Genomic DNA, 18,881 nt, shown 5'->3' on the forward strand with positions numbered 1-18,881 from the left:
TCCCCCCCCCGACTTTTCAATGCATTTCACTGTCACTTTCCAAACTGCAAAAAGTCCTATTCTTTTTTTCAAAGAGGATTTGTTGAGCTAGGGCAACAGAGTACTTTAATCCACACCAATAGTACAAACTTAAGATTTATGGTGTGCACTTGAATCCCACCCGCAAAATAGTGACAGTGGGGAGGCACACTCCAGAGTGATAAATACCAGTTCTCTCCACATGAGGGCACATTAGAACAAAAACATTAACTGGTAACATGACCTCATAGTGACTCTTGAGATGTCAAAAATACACTTGAGAACTGAGTCATCTGACTGCTTCACTTTGGCCTGGTTGTAAGCCTAACCATGGTTTACTAGGACCACACAAATATGTGGACTCCCAGAGACACGCTGGCAGTTACTTTCTTCCCCCTTGGTTTTTTTTTTTTTAGTCCTGCGCCACCCTGGGCCAAGCCAAGATTTGACAGCATGTTGTCCAAACATGGGCTCATCGTGGTTCATCTCTCTCCCCTCATTAACCATGGGCTATACACCCATAACAGTTCATGCTGAGTGAGGAGAAGGAATAACCATGAGTATGGGCTCAGATGACATGCTTAGCCAAACCTTGGCTTAGCTCAGCAGTCTGGGAGTAAAAAACGCCGGAGAGAATAAAAGTCACTACAAGCTCCTCTGTCGGCACAATGAGTTCAGAGGGACTTACTCCCAAGCAAGTAGGTACCAAATTGTAGCCTGAATCTAATAAATCTCCACCAAATGCAAGAGCTTTCTGTCTACTCCTTGGGGGCGGGATGTAAGGAGACACTGTATATTTCTATAAGCTCCATGGATGTGCCATCGCATACACATTCAGTTCTGGAACAGGATAATTAAGACTGGGGGAAACACAAATATAAATCCAAGACATTTAAGCAGAGGTGGGCTACTCAGCTATTTGCAAACACAAATAAAATATAGAACTTCATTATCTAGGAAAGAAGCAAGAAGATTTTAAACATTGTTGGTAATATATTCTGTACTGAGAAGCTTAAACCAAGGTTATAAACTGGCAGTACGGCCGTTTAGAGCTATTACCTGTCAGCCAGATGACTGGTTATGGAAGAAGGAAAATGTTCAGGACAACAGCTTTCAAAACAAATTGAAATGAAAAAGCACTCCTTATGTTCTTCCATAGAATGAATTATGGCAACCCGAAAAGATGCTGCTGGCTTCTGAAACATTTGCTTCTCTATAAAGCCCGTGCAAGTTTGTGCCTCTGACTTCTGCTGCACCTGGCTGAGTGATTTAGCAGAAACCCGACCAACGGGACTGTGGAAGCTTTATTTTCTTTGTTCTGTGGGTGCCTGCTATGGAAAGCCAAGGTTGGATTAACTCAGGCTAAATCCTTGGGCATTTTGCCAGAGCAATACTAACACTGATAGGGGGGGAAAACGCACTAACTCTCCAAGAAGATTTCAGGGCTGGCTTTACTTATCCATTTTTTCCATGCTCATAATACAGAAGAGAGCAAAATCCTCAATATGAAATCTCGCAATCTTTCTCTTAGGCTCTAGCTTCCAACCTGATGAGAATATACAGATGCAACAGGAGAACAATTAGAAAACCTGTGAGTGTGTGTTTGTGCATAATAATTTTTCTGTTTCCATTTTACCTTTGCTTTCTTAAATAACCCACCACTCCACCCCCCCTGCACATACACTATTCAGTTTAGCATTTGGCCTGCTCCCTTCTTTGTTGAACCCCCTTGGCACCAGTGTGAGAGCTCCATCTCTCTCTCTCTCTCTCGGCTTTTTGTGTTAACAAGTTTTAAATAACCTTGTTGCAGTTGGAATGTTCATAAACATTCCACAACACTCAGCAGCTGAACTAATGTCAAAGGAAATATTCTTTCACTACACTGAAACTAAAGATGTTACAGGAGGGGTCACCAACCTGGCATCAGTGGCTGTGCCTGCCATAGTGTTATCTAGTGCCCATAAGCAGACCCTCCTCCCCTTACTGCAGTAGCTAGACTGGTGACTGGGAGCGGCCGCCGAGACCAAATAATTCCTGTCTTGAAAAACCTACATTGGCTCCCAGTACGTTTCCAAGCACAATTCAAAGTGTTGGTGCTGACCTTTAAAGCCCTAAATGGCCTCGGCCCAGTATACCTGAAGGAGCGTCTCCACCCCCATTGTTCTGCCAGGACACTGAGGTCCAGCACCAAGAGCCTTCTGGCGGTTCCCTCACTGAGAGAAGTCAGGCTACAGGGAACCAGGCAGACGGCCTTCTCAGTAGAGGCACCCACCCTGTAGAACGCCCTCCCATCAGATGTCAAGGAAATAAGCAACTATCTGACTTTTAGAAGACATGTGAAGGCAGCCCTGTTTAGGGAAGTTTTTAATGTTTGATCTTTTATCGTGTTTTTAATATTCTGCTGGGAGCCGCCCAGAGTGGCTGGGGGAACCCAGCCAGATGGGTGCGGTATAAATAATAAATTATTGCTATTACTACTGCAATTAACCTTGAAAAAAGCCATCCATTGTAGCCAATAGAAGGCCCTTTTCACAGCTAATTGTGACAAGGGGATTCAGGGTGGCGGTGGGGAGGGTTCATCACTAGGCATGGTCGACTGTTTCCTCCCCAGCTGTGACTCCCCCTCAGCACTGAAAACTAGGCTTGAAAGAAGCCTGGCTTTGGCTACTGCAGAATACTTTTTTCAAGTCTAGTTGTAAGGGGAGCAGTGATTTAATAGGGTCATAGCTGAAGAGGGAAGGCTTGAGTCTTCCCACACCAGTTGTGGCTCCCCTGCCACTGAAAATGCCTCTTGGATCACAATTAGGTTTGAAGCTACCGAGAGCAGCAAATCCCTTCTTCCCCTTCTTGGCTTATTTGGGCACTTGAGGCAGAACAGCCCATAGAAGCCTTACCCCTGCAGTAGAAACACAGCAAAAATGGATTAAATGTCCAACAATTTTCTGTCCTTTCAATCCCAATAGCAGGACCCTCCTGCATATGCAGATCCCTGTCCAACACAGATGCAAAAAAACCCCCTTGGTTCTGCCATTGTCCAGAAGGTCAAGTGAAAGCCAGCCTATTTCGCAAGCAGGCTGCATCTGAGCAGTTAAGGCACAAGTAGCAGTACTGATTTGGATCTCCCACTCTAGGCATGTGGATTGTGGTATGGATTGCAACTCACAGAACTGTCAGTTTGGAGGCAACACTCCCAGAATATTAGCAGAGATTCTGAACAGAGATTTGCTCTTTCACTTAACACTGTGTAATAAAGAGCAGATCTTTGTACACAAGGTGAAAATGATCTTATTTCTCCCCCCACCAAGATAAGTTCCTGGTCTGCAAACCTGGTGAGATATCAAACCAGTGAAGTCCAGACCAAATGAAACAGCATACAATTCCTGTCCTGTGTTTTATTAGGAAATTAACAGCCTCAAATTACAACAGTGAACATTATTTAAAAACAGATTGAAAATCGTAACAGTTCTCTCTTGATTTCTTATAAAACATAATGCCCCAGAATAACCCCCACTTATATATTCCAAAAAGTTTCTACACCCTTTAAAATGCATCTGCTGTACAAAAGGAAGAGTGATTTTAAATATATTCTACATTCCATTTAATGAGATATAGAAGAATGTGCTTTGCTGTCCAGAGGAAAAGAATGAAATGTTTAAAACAACACCCTAGAAAGTTCAAGCTATGAAACAGACGTTTTGGATGCAGATGGCATAATTATGAGGCAGAAGGAAGTGGGCTACCTCAGGCAGTGGATCTGGGTGCTGTTAAAGGTGGCAGAATGCAAGGCAGACATCTTTGATGCATGGGGCACAATCCAGCAGGAAGTTGTTCAGTGCAACACCCACTGTGATGAAACTAACATACACAAGAACACAGTAATGGGGTGGGTGGCTTCTTGATATGGCCTGTAGCTTTGTGGCTGTCTTTGGAACCCAGAGTTGTGACTTCAAATTCCTATGGATATGGAAGGTTTTTTTGAGCCGCAAGCAGTGGCAATGGTTACCAGTGTGCATGGGGAATAGATAAAATTATGGAAAATAAAGCTAATAAAGCCACTGATAGACCTAAAAGATGCTGAATTAGACGGCCTGCTGGCTTGCTAGTGGGGTTCCACGTTATGCCCTTCTATTGCATTGCTCTCATTAATTTCAATGGGGCATGCACATCGTAGGACTTCTGGGTGGATTGTGCCCCATGTTAATTCATGAATGTGGAGCTTGGAGATTTGTATTTTCCTTGTTCTGTTTTTTTTAAATTGACTGCTATGTACCATTTGATTCCTCACCACCAATAAAGAGGAGCCTAAGAATGCAAGAAGAGCCTGCTGGATCACACCAGCAGCACATCTAGTCCAGAATCCTGTTATCAGCAGAAAACCTACAAGCAGAACCTGAGCACATAAGCACTCTCCTCTTCTGCAGTTTCCAGCACCTCGTTTTCAGAAGAACTGCTACCTCTGACCATGAAGGTGGTGCTTAGCAATCATACCAGAGCATAGCCAAATAGAACAGCAGGAGTGACCATCGACATCTCTCCCTACCCCAAGGCCAAGGAAAGTTGCACCCCACCCCATTTTATGTACAAAACTCAAATGGACAGGCACTTGAATTTTCCTTCAAAACTGGGGACAGAACATAAGAACTAAGTGCATAAGAAAAGCTTTCTGGATCATAGCCAATTGCCCAGCTAGTCTAGCATTCCGTTCTCACAGTGGCCATTCTGACTATGTGCATAGTGTTACCAAACTTATGTATTGTGTACATATCCAAGCTATGTGTGTACAGTGGCCAACCAGATGCCTATAGGGAGGACAACATCCTCCATCGCACTTGAGGGAAGGAGGATATTTTAGGCGTGCAGGGTAGGCTGTGTATCATGCACGCTCTGTCCTCCAGTAGAAGGATCCAGTCAGAGGGCTCAGGAGGAACAGCCAGGGGTTGCAGCCACTGCCCCCTAGCATCTGCTGCCTGAGGCAATCCTACTCTGCCAATGGTAGAGCCAGCCCTGTGTAACTGTATTATGCAGCTATCATGTCCTGTTCTTGCCCCAGAATTTCCAGCATCCAATTCTATTAAAATATATGAAATGGAAGAGTTAAAGATCTAATGCAGCTACTTACTTGGATAAACTTTATTTTACAATTTTCTTCTTTTACAAATATCTGAAACCACCACCGTACCAATATGTTGAAAAATGTTTTCTTTTTAAAAAAACAACTACCATGATTTTAAGCACCCATTTCCCTGATTTTAGGATACGTTTGCTGTTTTTGAAACAGAACTGGTGAGGGTGTTACATTTACTTGCTTCCTACAAATCACCACAGAAGAAAGAAGAAAATTATCGTGTGCAAAAAGGTATGCCTGCCAGAACAATCCCTTATGAATCCTAGACTACCAACAAAAGTTTTCCAGTTAGGATTTTAGCAGTGCATTCTTGTCAAAAACAGTCTATATTATGCAGTCAGTTTAGATTGCCAAAAGAAATATTGTAGGCATAGATAGAAGATACAAAACTATAGAATTGAATTCCTTATAGAATTACTGCAGGTGTAGAAAGAGGGAGAATGTCACTTCAGAAGCATCAAAGTGAATTCACAGAAAGTGCTAGTTTTTCAAGTCTAAGCTAACACCCATTAAAATTAATCGAAAGTGGGCAATGGGATTCAGTTCAGATTTTTAAGATATCATATAATTTCTATTAGGAGTGCAGCATTTGCATGACTCAGAAGGTATCAGTATGTTATACTAGAGTTTTGCTGCTACAACATGTGCAAGGGATTCACTTAGATGCTGTGTAGGATAGCTGGGTATAGAATTTCCTTGATAGACTACAGTGCTGCTGCATATATAAGAAAACCTGTGACATTTGAAGCAGCAGTAACTTTTAACATAAAGAGGTAGGCTACCTGTGGTCTTCCAGATGTTGCTGGACTTATCCGTGCCAGCCAGCATGCCAACGGTCAGAGACAGTAGCCCAGGGGTTGGCAAGGCTGACCGGGCATGGGTTGGATCACTCCCGCGGAGATCCTCCACGGGCCGGGCCGGCGCAGCATGACGCCAGAAATCACGTCTGGCATGTCCGCGGCACCGGAAATCACTTCTGCGCATGCGCAGGCGCTGAAAAGCGTGATTTCCAGTGTCCGGGCATGCGCAGAAATGATTTCTGGAGCCGCAGAAGAGAGTCCCACGCCGCACTGTGCCGGTTTACTGCAGCGCACAGGGACTCGCCAAGTGGGCGGCTCAGTTTGGGGGTGGCTTGTGGGCTGGTTAAATGGCCTCCATGGGCCGCTTCTGGCCCATGGGCCTTAGGTTGCCGACCCCTGCGGTAGCCGTTCTAATCAAGCAACATCTGGAGGGCCACAGGTTGCCCTATAGATACTGGAGTCATTCAAGCACTGTTTTTGGTGGACACAAACTCCAGCTCCAATGTGTATCTGTTAAAATATGATGTGCAAGGCAGCTCTCAGAGAACAAAGTGTTCATTCATTTCATTACCGCACCCATGGAAAGAATGCTGTTTAGTGAGGACAGGTGTTATGCCACAGCCTTCGCGCTGCTTGATTTTGAGACCACTGGCATGTGTGCGGTCTGTCCCTCACTTTAGTTGATATGCCTGTCACCTTTGGGTGTCAAAGACAGAAACTTAGCACCCTCAGGTCTCCATACAAAAGAGGTCCTCTAAGTGTTGGTCATTCACGTAATCTGATAGTGGCCCAGGAGGTCATTAACAGAAGACTAAGAAACGGTCAGTGGACCAGGACAAGTAACTTTCCCTTGCATTATTTTCTGGCTGATCGTACACAATCTTTTTCTTGACATGTGGGCATGCATGCTATGCTCACAAAAGCATAGCAGAATCATAGCCAAGGTTGGAGGAGAGCTCTTTCATACTCAGTCCTTCCCCTAAAAAATACCACAACTATGTGGAATGAGTAGCAGGGCTTGCCTTCCATTTTCTATCTAGATTATCAGGAATATCCCAGAATCCCTGTGGTCTCAGCTGCAGCTTGCTTGGCTTGATCACCCTGATATTGTACCATATATTTAAGTACCTTACTCAGGGCCGCAGAAATAGAATTGAAATTCTATGCCAGGGAAATTTTTCATTCCTTGCTGCAGAATGTACAAACCTACAATTGTGCTCATTAAAGCAGAAGTAGCTGTAGAAATTTTCTATGAATTTGTAGAATTCACTGTCAGTTCACATACTTGGGGGGGCGGTCTTCAAATTGCATCAAACCCACTTTCTTTCTCTAGTTCCCTTGGGGGGCTGGTTGAGTTTTGCACATACATTTTTTGATTGCTCAGCACCTGATGACTCACCACACATGTGAACCAACTCCCCTGAAAAGCACTATGTCTGCAATGAGGCGAGACAGCACAGACATTGTATCTGTGATACTGATACTGATCTGTTGCATATGCAGATCATATATTCTTTTCCCGAATAAGAAGGGCTTGCAGAAGGATGAGTGGCTCCTGCTCCTCCCAGTTCTCTGGTGCATACAGAAGTTTCAGGCATTATAGAGGCGCACTGCCAGGCACTTCAATATCTAACTAGCAGTGCCTCTTTGTTACAGCTAAAGAGTATGTGCATCTTAGCATTAGCTAACAGTCCTTCCTTTTGGGCATTATGGAGGAGCATACCAGCTAACATAGAAGTGATTGCAAACTTAGCTGGTAGAGCATTTCCATAACGTCCAAAGCTGCTTTAAGTATTTTCCCCAACTTGCCATTTCAAGCCCTTTATCGACAAGATCCAGTTACTCTAGACCTGTGCTTAGTTACAGTACATTGAGAAACAAGACTAGACCCACATCAATATAAAAAGCAATAAATTCCAAAAGCTCATTGAGGACAAACACACTCAGATGGTTATGATAAATATTACATATAAATTCTTTGGCAGCAAAGTATGATTCAACAACAACAATTTCCCCTATGCAATATTTCTGCATCACCATGAAATCACTGTATCTTAATAAAATAGACATTGCTTTTCTTTACATACATTACTGTACTAGGCTTAAAGCACTAGTTCATCCCTGAAGAAAAAGGTGGGTTTTTTTGGTTAAAAAAATTATAGTCATTATCTTATGTAACAGGCTAAAAATGAAAATGGGCGGGAAATCACACAATGCATGCTTTTGCCATTATTTAGAACAACAGTAGTATGTTTATATGATACAACCCACATACTTTATTTTCCTTTAAAATCTAACTAGTAAAACGATATTGCTATCAGCAGAGTCATAAACAGAATACACAGATGACCATCTATGTTCAAGTATCATCATTATTGAAGAGCCATAGGGTGCCACCCACCAAGCATAGCTGCTGTGGAGTTTTCAAACTATTTCAAGGGTGTTTGTGCAGGACTTCAGAAACTTGCTTACAGCAGCAACAGTGCTTAATAAAGAAAGCACATAAAGCGGTTGACATTTTGCCTGTGTTAGCTTTTTTTTTTGGTCTTTCAGTGTAGCGACAAATTACAGTAGGAGAGTTTATTCACACAGGGAATAAAAACAGGACTTATGAAAGTACCACATTGATAATCAACACAGGGTGGAGTTTTAAGGTTTTGTGGTTGTCCAGAGAATTGCCTTTGGAAGAATGCATCTGAGGTTAGTAACGTTAGTTCAATAGACCTGCTTAATTCTTGTATGGCTGATTATATGAGCTTTAATTTTCCCCCAACCCCCATCAAGATTCACAACATTCAGTGTCAATTAAAAGGGCTGTTTGTTACATCAGGAGTTGTCATCCTGGATTCTCCTTGGAACTGTCAGTTGTTCATAGGTAGGTAGGGTGTTGCTGGAGAGGAAGAGCTCGGCGTTAACATCATGCCTGTGAGATGATTTGTTGCTGCCCTGGGTTCCTTGCTGGATGGAAACAAGGTGCTGCAGCAGGTCTGTGATGAGGTTCAGCTTCTGATCCATTTGAACTACCTACAAAAGACAAACAAAACGCCCACTCAGAATCTGAGAGTGAAAAAAGCTGTGATTCAAGACAGAGATTTAAAAATCAGAATTAGCACAAAAGTATGTCACGGTTGAGCTGAGACTTTTTTAGTCCTCTGGGTAGAAAGACTGGCCACCCTCATAAGACTTACATATATGCAAAAAATGATATTAATATAACCATCTGCTAAAATACACCCCTGCTTAGAATTCAGTATCAAAGCCCTATCTGAATTAGCATGTGTTTGTCACTTCTCGAAAAACGCTCACAGTTGGTCTTTGGGGAAACTCCCAACAGAAAGGGAGTTTCAAAACTGAGGAGTAGCAAACAAAAGCCGCTTGTTTATGTAATCCCATTGACTGTTTTGGCAGTGCTGTGGGACACATCATATGAACACCACACTACACAGATGTGGCTGCCTAGGCGTTCAGACAAAGCTCATTGTATGTGTGTGTCTTCCAAAGAAATAAAGCACCACTGAAAAGTTTGAAGTGCCAGATTGCCCTGATAAACAAACAACCTAAGCACTCTTCTAATGCACATGCGGGCAACAGTCTGGGAGAAGGTTGACATCCAAGTTACAACCCTCTACCCCACACCATTTCAGAGTCAGACATGCTCTTTGCTGCAGTGTGAGAGAAGGCTGCAAGCTGCACAGCAAACCCTCTTTTCTTCAGGACACATGCCTGTGACGTAAGAAGAGGGAAAATATGACTTGGAATGAAACGGGTGCAAAACCTGTTATTTATTAAACTTACAGTGAATAGAAAGTACTTCAACTAACGAAACTTAGAATGTGATGTACGGCGGGCAGAGCTATACATGACAGCAGATCTGTTAGATTTGCTGCTGCCGCTGCTGCAGCCTTCTGCTTCAGTGGGGTTCATTTTAAAATGTGGAGCTACAGGCCTGGAACAAATAGTAGCAGTGCCAGAACAAAAGTTGGCATGCAGGGGTGGGTGGGTGGGTAGGGAGGAGACTGACCTCTTCAGCTATGATCTACAATATCAAAACAAATGCTGTTAATTGGGAAATGACGAAGGAGTGTCTGTTGGGAAGACTGAATTTTTCATGATCCCAGCAACAAGGGATTTGTGGAACCTCACAAACTGAATAGCAGTATGGAGAGTACGTTTAGCTCCTGTTGCCTTCCTTTGTTCTTAAAGGATAAGAGAGCATGGGAGAATAATCTGTACCAGGATTTACTTGGCATGAGATATTCTACCCCTCTATTTCACTTTTAGCTGTGCTGGCTGGCACTTTAGAGAGGGGAGGGCAGAATAAAAGCCCTGCTAATTCCTTGCCCACTCACATAGGAAAGGATTCCTTTTATCTCAAAATGGGTGCTGCGGACAATATAGTGTGACAAGGGCACCTAATGTTCTCATGCCCGGATTTAGTTTCTGTTTAATTCTAGCGATAATAGGAATCTAAAGGGACTGGGGGTGGGGGCGTGGGGAGAGAGAGAGAGAGAGAGAGAGAGAGAGAGAGCGAGCATGCCTGGACATTAAAAAACTGTTGCAGATTTGACAAAGTACAACAGTTTTTGTTTTTTAAATGTCAGAAATAATTACATAGATTAGGTATTGGCAATTAGTAGCAAAAGGGCTCAAGCATAGCCCCCAAGGACCAACTTATTATGCCCCTCTGCTGCTTTCTCCCACTTAAGCCAGACCAAAGGCTTTTAAGCACACTTTCCGCTAACATGATCTGCACCAGCTGCTTTTGGTGGAATCCTCCCATTTATCTCCAACTCTCTCACTCATGTGTAGACAGCAACAGGCTATGTTACAGTAGCAGCTAAAGTGCACAGGCAGAGAACTCTCAGAGCCTCTGTTTGCTGCTCAAGGGAAAGGAAGGGGTTAAATGTCCCATTGTGTCTTGGGGGTGTGTGTGTGTGTGTGTAACAGAGAGACTGAGACCCCAATGAGAATGTTGCTGAAGTCAATGTTGCAGGCTGTTCAGTTCATGCTCAATTCAAAAACAGCAGGCCACCTGATAATGATAACAACAACAATTACTACTACTGACTAGCAACCTAAATTACAGGTTTCATGCTGCACCATGTCTATGCAGAAGTTACCCCTAATCTAGCCTTAGTTTAGAAAGCAGCACCTCTCCCCGCCTCCCTAGCAAAGCCCATGAAAGGTGCTGAAGCTGCTAAAACTCCAGCTTCAGAGAAATCAATCTATTCACGTCTGGTTATTGTCCAAGGATCGTTCAGGACACCGAAAGATAATAAGTCTGAAAAACATCAACAAACCTGGATCCTTTCAAATACGGCTCAAATATTTCTCGGCCGAAAGAGAAGACTGTTTTTGTCAAACGATTTGGACACTTGCTGGGAAGCAGATACAGAGACCACAAAAATACGAGGTGCTGGTGGATGCACTGCAGCTGGGTTTCCCTGCCCCCCCAATACAAGACCAAGGCTGCAGTCCTCAAACTCCTAACCCCAGATTAAGCCGTGAGATGGTACAGTAAGAAACACTAGCCCCATGGAACAGAAATTATTTTGTTTGCCCTATAATAAGGAAGCCAGTTAACGTAGTTGAAATGACTGTAAGAGAAATCTATTCAACTTGCACTTCAGGAAAAATAAGAATAGCCATGAACTGTAGATGGTGCTTTTGGGTACACAGGAGGTCCTGTGGAATGGTGCCTGCTAAGCAAGCAGTGCAGTTTTAAGCTAGGACAAACAAGCTTTCACTGGGTCCCTTAATCTCTACCCCACCCATAATTGCTTTCCAACACCCACCCAAAAGCCTTCTAACTGGATTGTAGGAGCACCACCTTTAGGATGACAGGACCCACTCAAAAAGATAGGTTCTGCACATGCCTACTGAGACCTGCGGGTTTGGGTGGTATATAAATTCAATTAACAATAATAATATGCTTAAGTTAGTGCCTGCCTATTGCACTGCAAATAAACAAAACAAGGGATGTATGAATTAGTCATTCTCTGCCCCCAAGAGCCAAACTGTGTATAACATACACAAATGGGTACATTTTCTCTGTCTTATTCTTTTATAAAAAACGGAAATATTCCCTACCTTACTCTCCCTTCTAGACATTCTTCAACTCAAAATTATCCCCTAGGCTGCTTCCCCAACCCCTGCCCTGGCAATATGGGATATATACAGGTACCTATAATTTCCTTGGCAAGACACCAAACAGTTGATAGGTGGATTCTGATCAGGAAAATGGATGGAGTTCAGCAGTCCTTCTACATGCTATTTAACCTCCTTTGGTTTCCTCCTTTTGCTGGTGGGGAATTTCCCCCCTCCCCAGCTTGTTTTGATAATTGAGACTATTTTTATCCCGACTGCCATTTTGCTGTTTGTGCATGCATAGATGTGCATATATAGCGATAAATGAAAGATTTAAAGCACTGCTTCATTGTTTTTACTGTATTTAAATATGCAGTTCACTATTTAGGGGCCTGGGAGCCAAAAAGGGGGGGGTGGAAAGCAGTATCAAAATGCACAAGAAATAGTGTCATTATCATTCCTCTTCTGCAACTCGCTGCATCAGAAGCTGTTTTTAGTTACTTAGGTTTTTTTTAATAAAAAAAAGGATTCACAAGGCTATATGTAATGTGCAGTCAGACTTCCTGATACTGTATATATAATACCAAAACCCATGGCACCTTGAAGATTAACAAATATATTGTGGGATAGGATTTATAGTATGCAGGCTTACTTGGAAGAAAGTCCCACTATGCTCAGTGATGCTTAGTCACAGGTAAGTGTGCAAGATGCTGCAGGACTTTCTATAGTTTTGCCACAACAGGCTCCTGCAGACTTGGGTTTGGGCACCTCTTATTCATTTGGTTTTCTCACAATGCTACACAATGAACAAAGCACATAGGCGCTTGCTTCATACGAAGCCCAGGAGAGCGTTAATATGCTGTGCCGGAAAAAAACCTACAGAAAGTGAAGCGATGCCATATTCTTTAAACAAGTTTGAACTATATTTAGTGTACCTTACATTTAGCATACCTTACACTTCCCTAGGAGTCAGGCTTTCAAACACATTTACTTGATTAGAAAATTAGCTACGAAGCCAGGGGTGTAATAAAAGCAAGGCAGGCAGAAAAAAGTGCTGACTCTGCTGTAATATCAACTCCTCTGGACAGCTCTGAGCTTTTTAGTGAAAACAGCAAACCATACCAATAAAATATAAAAATAATTCAAACTGATCTGCTTCTTTTGTGTAAAATGCAAAAGCAAGCAGTTTTTGGCAGCTGCATGTGTCATATTAAAAGGGCCTGCAACTTTTACACAATCAGATTAGTTGGATCTGCAATGCTCATTATTTTCTTTTAGCTGCTCGGTAACGTCTCATAGAATTTTGAACCAAAATGACTCCACTGAAAAGAGTGCTTCCCTGCAGCAAATCAATACAACTCCTTTACTCATCAAATCAAATTTTGCCCTGAGATAACAGATGAATCCTGCAGCGAACATTTGGCAGTTTCTAAAGTGCAAATAAGGCACACCTATGAGTGTCAGCATATTAGGAAGCCTTTGTTTTCCAAATCCAATGGGCCATATGTTCAGTTGCAGCTGAATGGTAGTAGGTTCTGCACCACATTACTTATCATTTAAAATGGACTTCTGTCTTGACGGAAGGGGAGTTGGATAGTCAGGCCCTACCATTGGGCACATGAAGCAACCATCTCAGATGGCAGCTGTGGTGGTGGAAGACCAGTACCAGCAGTCACCTGTTCCTTCTGAGAGCCTCATCTGTTCTCCCCTGCAACTGCACAGTCTGTCCTGGGCCCCATAATCTGGCTTGCTGTCTCAGATACTGCTGGAGGATGCCAAGTCAGAAGCATTAGATCCTGGAGAGGGGCCCAGTGGATTGGGAGGTGGTGATCCGGGTGTGGAGGAGGGGCTGAGTGGGTTGCCAGGAGAGCGACCTGCCCCAGTGTCATCAGGTAGTCCAAGTGCTGTGTCGCAGCCAGCTGCTGTGGCTCCAGAACTTTCCCGTTAGTGAAGCACCCCACCCCTTCAGGGGAGGTGCTTAGGGATAAGTCTGACAGTGAGCTGGCCCCATTGTCCCTGCTGCTCCCATCTCCAGGGATGTACGTAGAGGCAACTGTACCAGCCTATACAGACTGGGCACTTCCTACTCAGAGGACTGCCCATCTGCTTGGTTGAGTCTGTTCCAAGGCTTGGGATGCCAACTTCACAAATGACTCTTCCTACCCTGCTCTTCAGAAGAAGAGCCCAAGAGGAGTGTCAGTTGTTGGGAAAACAACTTATCTTATACTTTAGAGCTCTGCGGTGCCTTCTGACTTTGCAACCTGTAACCCAACCTATGTCGGTATGCTGTAGTGAATTCTGGAATAAAGCCTTTAATTATAACAAACAAGCCAATAGTCTGAGTGGGAGCATGGAGAGTGCCCGGGCTTCCCTGCTATGGCTTGCCTCAAAGGAAATATGCATATGCCGTTCATCTGATTTCCCCAACTCCCAGTGGAGTCAAGGTCACTGTTGGGTCCCTATGTTGCAGAGAGAATGCAGCTGGCTTACACGTGTCTGATTGTGGATTCACACATACAAGCATGCAAGGTAGGTGTAAGCTCTCTATTCATACAAAGTTGTTTGGACCCAAAAATGTGGAAGTAGACACCCACCCACCCCACCCATGTTCACTCTTGAGACCGCAAATCCTGTTAGCAGCTCGAACAGTTATGGAAGGAGTCGGATGAAGATAAAAGGCAGTAAGTAAAGGAAGTATTCTGAAATCTTACTATCTTCGCTTTCTGCTGAAACTCTTTGAGACATACCTTGGTGGTTATTACAACACTGTACAAAGTACTCAAAGTAACATGGCACTTAGAGAATTAATCTCCCATTTCAGAGAGTCCTCAAATAATTACAACTAGTGGCTGAATCTTGTTGTAGATAAATCAAACATTACTGAAAACATATGGGAATACTCAAGCTAACACGCTGTCCAACATCTATGGTTTGGGGGGTGAGCACAGTTTCTAGATGCAGCCAGTTTAATGGAGGGGGGGGGGGAGGACAGCAAAAAGGCAAGAGATTATTCTTTAGCGCTTTCAACTGAAACATTTATACTTAGAAGATGAATTAAGTGCACGCCAATGAGAGTAACATTAGAACAAGTGCCTCTTATACTGCTCTTAGCAGTCAATATTTCATACAAGATGTCACTAAAATGCACACATGCATGAACTCTCTCTCTCACACACCTGTTATGTATCTGCTCCTCCAGATTACTATCCATACTTGGATAAAGGCATTATGGCATTACACCACTAACCCGCCGTCTGCACCAATAGAAAGCAAGCACCCATTTCAACCCACTTTAGAGGTCTGATGAGCTTGTGAACTGCATCTGATCTTCACAGCCCAGCTGCTGTTGCCCCCTGCTCACCTGTGTGCCTGGTGGGGTGGGTGGCTGGCTGTAGCTTGGACTGTGCATTGTGCCTTCTTACCAAAGCGTGCCTGTCTTTTCCAAGAATATAGGTAACTCAAAACTCATGTGTATTTAGGGCAGCTTTGCGCCCTAAAAAATAAATAGTTGTATCTCGGCTCCCGAATGCCTTGGGAGTCGAACGTTCTAGCTCCCAAATGATTGAAAACCGGAAGTGAGTGTTCCGGTTTTTGAACGTTCTTTTGGAAGCCGAATGTCCGACGTGGCTTCCACAGCTTCTGATTGGCTGCAGGAGCTTCCTGCAGCCAATCAAAAGCTGCACTTTGGTTTTCGAATGTTTCGGAAGTCGAACGGACTTCCGGAACGGATTCTGTTCGACTTCCGAGGTACGACTGTAAATAAAATGGGGCAACTAGGGGGTGGGTGTCAGGGGAAAAAAACTTTGGCAATCCCACCCTCCATTGCACCCAATGTGTTTTGACTATACACAATTTGGGCTTTATGCACTATCCCTGGAACATAACCCCTGCATAAGTTGAGAGTCACCTGTACTATGAAACCCAAGAGGACGAGCAACTGCCATTCAGCCATGTCTCAAAAATCAACTCTCTTGAATCAGCCCCTAAGGTTTATTGTAATCATGAGCAAAGCCACCACTCATGAGTCCTATGGAATGGATGGTCCGAACCTGAGAAGGAGTGTGAGGAGCTTGAGAAGTTAAATGTGGAATACCTTGGAGAGGATCCCAGCAGGTTAGGGGGTACAGATCTGTCCTTTGAAGGAGGCTCAGGCAAACTTTCAGGGGTGCCTTTGGTTACTTCCTCTCCAGACATGCCCCTCCTAGTGTTTCCAGATGAGGAGCTACCTCCAGCATATTCCCCTGTTACACAGGAACCTCACTCTCAGGGCAGGCAGCTGGGAGCAAATCTGAACCCCCTACCTCACCCTCCATAACCCAGGACATGGAAATGCCAGCACACACAGACCTCACCTAGCCAGCTCACTCAAAGGGCTGCCCGTTTGCTTGTCTAGTCATGGGACTCCAGCTGCTTGCCATGTTAACTGCAGTGCCTGCCCCATCCTTCCAAAGGCTGTTGCAGGGTGTGTGTTGTTTGTTTGTTCAATGTCTTAGCTCGTGATTAGCCATGCCTTTCAGCTCTCATGTAACCACTGATTCTTGCAACCTGTGACTGCCTTATGTACCACTCTAGTCTGAAAATAAAAGCCTCATGGGTTCCAGTTCCTCTTCTGACTGGGAGAGCCAGGACACAATTGCGTAAAGAGCTCCAATGCTATTGGCCCCAATGCCGAAATATTTGAAAAATGTAACTTATAATTTACCATGCACCTTATTCATTGGTTAGGGTATAGGAAGATGGTTCTAAGGCTTGTCTGACACACATTACAATTTGGGCAACTTTCTGTATGAGCATGACTTCCTAATACATATGCGCACTTAAAAAACAACAATGCATACAAACAAATAAAGTGGCCCTAAGGAAAGGCAAAGAAACATCATACATCAAAGAAGATGTCCCAGGTTCTCCATTCACATCTAAATACATAAAGAGAAGCTGGACCACATCTTCCTAAAGATGGTCAAGTCACTGCTTGGGAACCCGCAGTCCCTTACATGTAACCAGGATCATATTGTTTCCTTAAGTAGCTCCCTATGACCACATGTCTTGTGTCAGAGCTCCTTCCACTGAGGAAAGAATGACATTTGGGGCACAAAAACATAGGGTGCTTCCAGACGCTCACTATTCTTGGGTGGGATTCAATCAGATACTGGTGAATTCAGGCTGCGCAATTATAGCTGATTGGGAGGCATTGCACAACAAACCTGCTTCCCCAAAATACAGTGGTACCTCGGGTTAAGTACTTAATTCGTTCCAGAGGTCTGTTCTTAACCTGAAACTGTTCTTAACCTGAAGCACCACTTAGCTAATGGGGCCTCCTGCTGCCGCCGCACGATTCTGTTCTCATCCTGAAGCAAAGTTCTTAACCTGAAGCACTATTTCTGGGTTACTGGAGTCTGTAACCTGAAGCGTATGTAACCTGAGGTACCACTGTATTAGGTTTGTTTGCAATCAGGAAAGTGACAGGAAAAAGCCCTAGAAAGTGTGGGATATAACATTAGCTTTGATGCAACATCATCTAACCTCCCTGCGAACAAAGCAGGATGAATGTTCAGTAAGCAGGTTGCCTGGAAGCAACCCTACTCCAGCAAACTGATGTGAATTTCCTGAGAGAAGCAGCAAGGTGGAGGATGCTTCCCTATTCCTTTTCTCCTTGCTAATTAAAGTATTTCTACTTTTACTACAGATTTTTAAAACAGCTTATTTTTGATTGCCGTGAGAGGTTTTGCAATTCAGCAGCAACATCTTTTCAACTCTTGTTTCTTGTTATGAACTTGGTGCACTGGAATACTTAGGGTTAACAAAAAAGCAAAGTGACTCTAGCAAGGAATAAAAGAACCTCTGAAAAGCCTCTCTCACCGTAAGCACGTGTGTGTGTGTGTGTGTGTGTGTGTGCGCGCGCGCGCGCACACACACACACACACACACACACACACCTTGGTTCCCCTTCCAAAATGGACTGCTACGCTTCTTGAATCCCTTGGCTCTCATTCCAGTGTGATACTAAGGCTATGACTAATAACCCCCTGCCTGTGCCTGCTGATAATTTCACCGTTGAGTAGCTGTTCTGGTTCTGGTTCATCATAGTATGTCCTGGAGATGCCAAGATTTTTTTTTATTATTATTAAAAAAAGGACTGAAAGAATGAGATAAAACGCTCACAGGTCTCTAGTGCTATAAATACATTTTTTTCATCTGGTGCATTTAACAGTTATGCTGTTACAAGGCAGACATTCCCTCTCTTCTCAAAACAGTTATTTTATTAGATGCTGGCTAAGACAATGGCTCCCCCCTACCCCGCCTTCCCTCTGTGTCTCGCACATACATTTTTTAATTCAAACCAGATTTGAGATTGTTCCCGTCTTTTTAAAGCAAACATGCCATGTATCACGTCGGTTCAGTTCAGCACTGCATATGTTATATTTCACATCTCACTACGCTCAGGCAACAGTGTTGCTTTTAAAGAGGAACGAAGAAGGTTTAACTCTGCGGGCTTTATTTGTTTGTTTATTTATATCAACAGGCTTCTTACACCTTCAGATCCCCCCTTTTACAAGCAGCAGTGCAAGATTGTGTTTGAAATGCTAGTGAAAATGTGACTTTTAGGGGCGTAGTCTTCTCAGTGGAAAATGGCATTACACAATTCATTTACTGAGACCTGGTTGCTCATCCTTAATATTCCAGTTCTGGTCCTTTGTGCTGTGGAAGGGGATTCTGCTGGTCAATGGCTGCATCCCACGCCACTAAAATAAATCTATATAGACTGGGGAGATCATATGGGAGGTGCCTACAACATGGTTACTCCCAGTGGCAGCATGCCCCGCTGATCATGCTGTAACCTCAAAATAACG

At 43.7% G+C, this 18,881-nt stretch overlaps 1 protein-coding gene across 8 annotated transcripts in view; it reads right to left on the reverse strand.

Annotated features, from left to right (window-relative positions):
• Positions 1–3,395: 3,395 nt before the first annotated feature.
• The window catches only part of KCNQ1 (potassium voltage-gated channel subfamily Q member 1), a 329,348-nt gene continuing 313,862 nt past the window's right edge, over positions 3,396–18,881 (reverse strand). For all 8 annotated transcript variants that reach the window (XM_080998779.1, XM_080998781.1, XM_080998780.1 and 5 more), the window contains one exon: positions 3,396–8,967. In XM_080998779.1, the coding sequence (XP_080854905.1) occupies positions 8,770–8,967 (198 nt within the window). In that variant the 3' untranslated portion in view covers positions 3,396–8,769. The remainder of the gene's footprint in view (positions 8,968–18,881) is intronic.

Source organism: Podarcis pityusensis, assembly GCF_964106645.2.
Source record: "Podarcis pityusensis genome assembly, chromosome: 1".
Taxonomy (NCBI): domain Eukaryota; kingdom Metazoa; phylum Chordata; class Lepidosauria; order Squamata; family Lacertidae; genus Podarcis; species Podarcis pityusensis.